Source organism: Arachis ipaensis, chromosome B3 (assembly GCF_059453495.1).
Source record: "Arachis ipaensis isolate K30076 ecotype BB chromosome B3, ASM5945349v1, whole genome shotgun sequence".
Classification (NCBI taxonomy): Eukaryota; Viridiplantae; Streptophyta; class Magnoliopsida; order Fabales; family Fabaceae; genus Arachis; species Arachis ipaensis.
Genome location: NC_142438.1, coordinates 31,766,284 through 31,771,537, shown reverse-complemented (window position 1 = coordinate 31,771,537; position 5,254 = coordinate 31,766,284). Strand labels below are relative to the sequence as shown.

At 27.3% G+C, this 5,254-nt stretch overlaps 1 protein-coding gene across 1 annotated transcript; it reads right to left on the bottom strand.

Moving 5' to 3' along the window:
• Positions 1–641: 641 nt before the first annotated feature.
• LOC107634365 (tyrosine decarboxylase 1-like) lies at positions 642–2,320 on the bottom strand. Its single transcript, XM_016337882.3, has one exon. The coding sequence runs from the start codon at positions 2,300–2,302 to the stop codon at positions 803–805; it is 1,500 nt and encodes a 499-aa protein (XP_016193368.1). The 5' UTR covers positions 2,303–2,320; the 3' UTR covers positions 642–802.
• Positions 2,321–5,254: the final 2,934 nt, after the last annotated feature.

The following is a 5,254-nucleotide window of genomic DNA, read 5'->3' as shown; positions in this document are numbered from 1 at the left end:
AATATGATCGAGTAGAGTTAGTGATAGCCTGATAGCTAGCTCATCAGTAAAAAAAAAACGAATTTCATTTTTAAAGAGTAGTGCTAGTAACACAATAATATAAAATTATCTTATTTAATTTATTATTTCATAATTTTATATATAAATAGTTATAATTATATGTTTATTATATCTAAAATTATTTATTTATTTTAATAATAACTAAAAATTATAAAATAAATAAAATTTTATATTATTTTAAATTAATTTTTATTGTTTCTCAAATATTTTTTTATATTTTTAGGTACTTCTACATACATAACGAAATTAATAACATTATTAATGACATTATTATTAGTTGTTGTCGATGATAATAATAATAATAATAATAATAATAATAATAATAATAATAATAATAATAATAATAATAAACAGAAAATAATAATAGCCAAAATTAAGTCAAACGTAATAGAATTGAAATACAATTTATTGAACTAATAAAAAGACTTCAAATTAAACTTTAGCTTAATAAACTAATGATGAGCTTATTTTTCTAACTTCTTAACAAACTAAGTAAACTGAAAATTAATTAAGTACCCTAAGAAATGACTATTCTCATCACTTCACACTTATTATAACAAAGCAACAAACATGTTGCAACTGTTTAAATTAAAACTATATGTACTCATCTTACTTTAGACTATATTCTATCAACTTACAATTTTACACTTTATAAATGAAATGTTATAAGTTGATATATTTTTATTTTTAATTTTATATACCTGAGTAATAATTTGGAATTAATAATTTAGTATTATTCTAACTAGGCACTAATAGCAGTTTTATTTAGAATTGTATTTGCATGTTCTTGTACGATCTTCCAAGCGATAATCACGTGTTCTTGCTGCGTGAGAGTTGCCCCAATAGCACACCTTATAATGAACATTCCATCCACCATGGCGTGACTCATGTATACTCTTCCTGATTCGTTCATCGAATCCAATAATTTTCTATTGATTTCATTTGCATCACCGCCATGAGCAACTGAGGGTATAACTCTAAAGCAAACCATAGCGAGATTTCTAGGAACCACAATCTCAAACCTCTTATCCAACTTCACCAGTTCTTCAAAACTCTTTGCCATCTCAACATGGCTTCTTAGAAAATTTCTGAGATTTGAAATGCCGTAACTTCGAAGAACAAGCCATACTTTAAGAGCACGGAACCTTCTGCTTAGCGTAATTTGCCAATCTTTGTAATCCACAACTTGCTTCGATTCAGAAGCGTTGTTATGCAAATACGAAGGGTTTGTTGAGAGCGATTTGATCAAAGAATTTGGATCTTTAACCCAAAGACAACAACAATCCAAATTGGTTAGAAACCATTTGTGAGCGTTGAGGCTAAAAGAATCTGCATCTTCAACGCCATCGATCAGGTGTCTGAACTCTGGACAAATGCACGCGCTACCTGCATACGCCGCATCCACGTGGATCCACATTCCATAATTTTTCGCCACGTGGCACAACGCTCCAACTGGATCAATGGCCGTTGTAGAAGTTGTTCCAACGGTTGCACACAAGTAGCATGGAACTAATCCGCTATGGAGATCTTTCTGAATGGTTTTCAACAACGATTGTGGTAACAACGAGAATGAACTCGATCTCGAAGTCTTAATGGCTCTGAAGTTGTTTGGATCAAACCCTGCAATATGAGCGGCTTTTTGAACCGCACAATGTGTTTGATCTGAGCCGTAAACAACGAGCTTTCCAATATTGTCTCTTCCTATCAGGTTAAGCATTCGATCTCTGGCGGCGACTAGTGTTGCCAATATTGCCTCGCATGTTGTGCCTAACATGACGCCGCCGCCGTGACCAGTGAAGAGGAATTCTTTTGGTAGCCGGAGCTCCTGGCCGAGCCAATCCATGACCATGGTCTCAAGCTCAGTTGCAGCCGGGGACGAGAGCCAGTTGAATCCAACGGTGTTGAGTCCAGTACTGAGCATCTCGCCCATGAAACCAGCAGTGCTACCACTTGAAGGGAAGAATGCAAAAAAATTAGGACTCTGCCAGTGTGTAATTCCCGGAATTATGTGTCGTTTTATGTCCTGAAGGATGATTTCAATGGATTCAGAGCCAAAAGGAGCATAAGATGGAAGATTTTTTTGAAGATAACCAGGATCAACTTGACTTAGAACCGAATAGTTTTCAATATTATGGTAATAATCGGCAAGAAAGTCAACTATCATATAGCCTTGTCTCTTAAATTCTTCAGGATCCAATGGATTGTTCATGCTGAATGAATTGTAATCATTGTTGCTACCCATTTGGTGTATTTTGATCGATGTTCTTTATTTTGGATTTGGTATGTAAGATTTAGGCTCTTCATTTTGTAGGGTATATATAGATGCCAATAGAAAGGAATATTCTATTGATTGCAAAGGAATATTCTATTGGTTGCTTTCATTTTTTTTATTTTTCAATTTTTTGTTCCCATGGAAGAATTAATTTTTTTCCCATAGAGAAGATAATTTAGGTAATATTTATTTTGCTCTCCAGAAATTAAAAAACCAATTAATCTAGTTTCCGATTTTTTTTAATTAGAATTACCAACTCAATTCTCTAAATGTGATTTTTGTTAGTTTTTGAATAATTTTTTATCTTACAACCGTTATTAAAATAGGGATATTAGAAAGGTTGATGTATAAATTTTAAAATTTCAATCTAAGACTTTTTAATTAAATTATAAATTATTTATCATTTCAAGTAATTCAATTTTTATTATTTATACACAATTATATTTTTATACTATATATAATGGGAATATTAAAAAGGTTGGTGTCCAAATTTTTTTAAAAATATTCTTTATTATATATAATTTACAAAAAAAAAATATTTTCTAAAATTTGAATTTGAGACTTTTTCATTAAATTATAAATCACTTGTCATCTCATTAATTCAACCTTTATTATTTTTGTACATATTTATACATATATACTATATATAATGGGGATATTAGAAGGGTTGGTATTCAATTTTTTTTTATTACGTATAACTCATAAAATTTTATTATTTCTAAAATTTGAACTCAAAAAAAATTAGTTAAATTATAAATCACTTCCCATTTTAGCTAATTTATTTTTTATTATTTTTATACATATTTAATAAATAAAAGAGTAAATTAACAGGGACCATCAATCTAAATAGTTAAATGCCATTCAAATATTGTAACCAACGACTGGTTAATCTGAGAACAATTTTTTTATTATGACCAACATAGCACGCATTTGAATTTAATTCATTTGATTATATTAATGTCTATGAATCTTATTTTAGTTGAAGTCTTACAAACTATTTATAGATATATATTTTATTAATCATAATTAAAAGATGTTCTCAACAAGACACACTGACAACAATAATAATAATATTAACATTACACTAACTAATATGAGATAAAAATTTAGCTAGAAACTAATAAAAGTTGCATTTTTGGGGAAAAAAATGAATATAACATATATAAACTAGAAATTAAAAAAATTAAAATGAGCTTTACCTCGAGCATAATTTATTAAACTAATAACAACATTATAAAAATGATACATCAATTTTACTGTTAAATAATTAAATAACATTATCTAATTAAAAATTTCAGGTCACATATATTTGTTTGCCTACTGAACATTATCATTAGATTTATTTATTCTATGCCTGATGACACTCTGGAAACGAAAGAACCACAAAATGTTTGCTCTGTTTCTTTTATTACAACTTAAGATGGACGTACTTTTCTTCTTCTTTCTAGCTACTGCACATGTGGCTTAATTAAATCACTCCAAACCTATGAAACTTTCTTCGTTAGATTTTTAAGATATATAATTTCATAATTTGTTATAAAAAATTATAATTAAATTTTCATAAAAAATATAATAATAATAATAATAATAATAATAATAATAATAAATTATTATTATTATTATTATTATTATTAGAATAAACACCCAACCCGATCTTTGTCCATTTTTACGAAGGACAAAGCGATTCCTGTCTAAAAAAAGGGGACACTTTGACTTTCAATCTTTTTATTTTGGGACAATACGATTTATCTGTTAAAAAATTCATTAAATAATAACAAAAATTAGTTTTGTGAGGATTTTATTTGTATTTCGTGAGGGTTTTAAACCTCTACAAACTATTAATAAGTTTGTTTTTGAAAAATTCCTTCAACCATGGTGGTTAAGCGAAGAAAAATCATTGATAAAAATGATGCCGCAGAAAAAAGTAATTGTAGTACAATACTTTTTAAAGGAAAAAAATAACATCGAATAAGAAATAAAAGAAGAGAACTTTAATGTTAATAATATTGGTATTGATGATGATGACGGTAGAAGAGATAATAGTGATAATGATAAAGTATGGTTACACAATAAAATAATAAAAGTAGGAGTGATAATAATGAGGATGAAAAAGGTAGTGGTAGTAATTGGTTATATTGTTAAAAAGATTTTTGTGGGGGTTTAAAACCCCCACAAAATACAAAAACTTCACAAAATTAATTTTTGTTATTATTTTGTAATTTTTTTAACAAAAAAATCGTATTGTCCCAAAATAAAAAGGTTAAGGACCAAAGTGTCTATTTTTTTTTGGACAGCTTTGTTCTTTGTGAAAATGGAAAAAGACTTTAAATTATTATTATTATTATTATTATTATTGTTATTATTATTATTATTATTATTATCAATTTAAATTTTTAAAATAAATAATTATATAACCGTCATAAATAATGACACATTCATCTAAATTAGTTGCCCCACATTCAAGAGTGCTATGACTGGTATCTATATATATGGGGATATGCCTATATAAAAAAGAAAAACATGAGTGTTATTAAAAGGAAAATAGAACAATAATATTGTACATATTGTAATGAAATCTTAGCATTGTTGGATAATTTTAAATAAAAATAATAAAAATACAAGTGGATTTAATTAAAGTTTAACTGTTCAGCAACTCTTACCAACATTATTCTAATTAATTGAGAAAGTTAATTAGAGAAAAAGTATTTATGATATAAAAATGTTTGGCAATTAAGTTATTGAAATATTAATATTACCCTTTTGGTCATGTATGTGACTTTGCTTGATCAATTAGTTTAAACAATCTTTGAAGTTAATCATTTTTTAGGGCAACTGATTCATTCTATACTCCCATATAAAATAAATTATATTATTTGCATCAATAGTTACTTTTTATTTTTTTTTTAAATATATTATATAACT

Bases quoted from the DNA above. Each gene is read 5' to 3' on its own strand.
- LOC107634365 (XM_016337882.3), bottom strand. From the start codon at position 2,302: ATGGGTAGCAACAATGATTACAATTCATTCAGCATGAACAATCCATTG.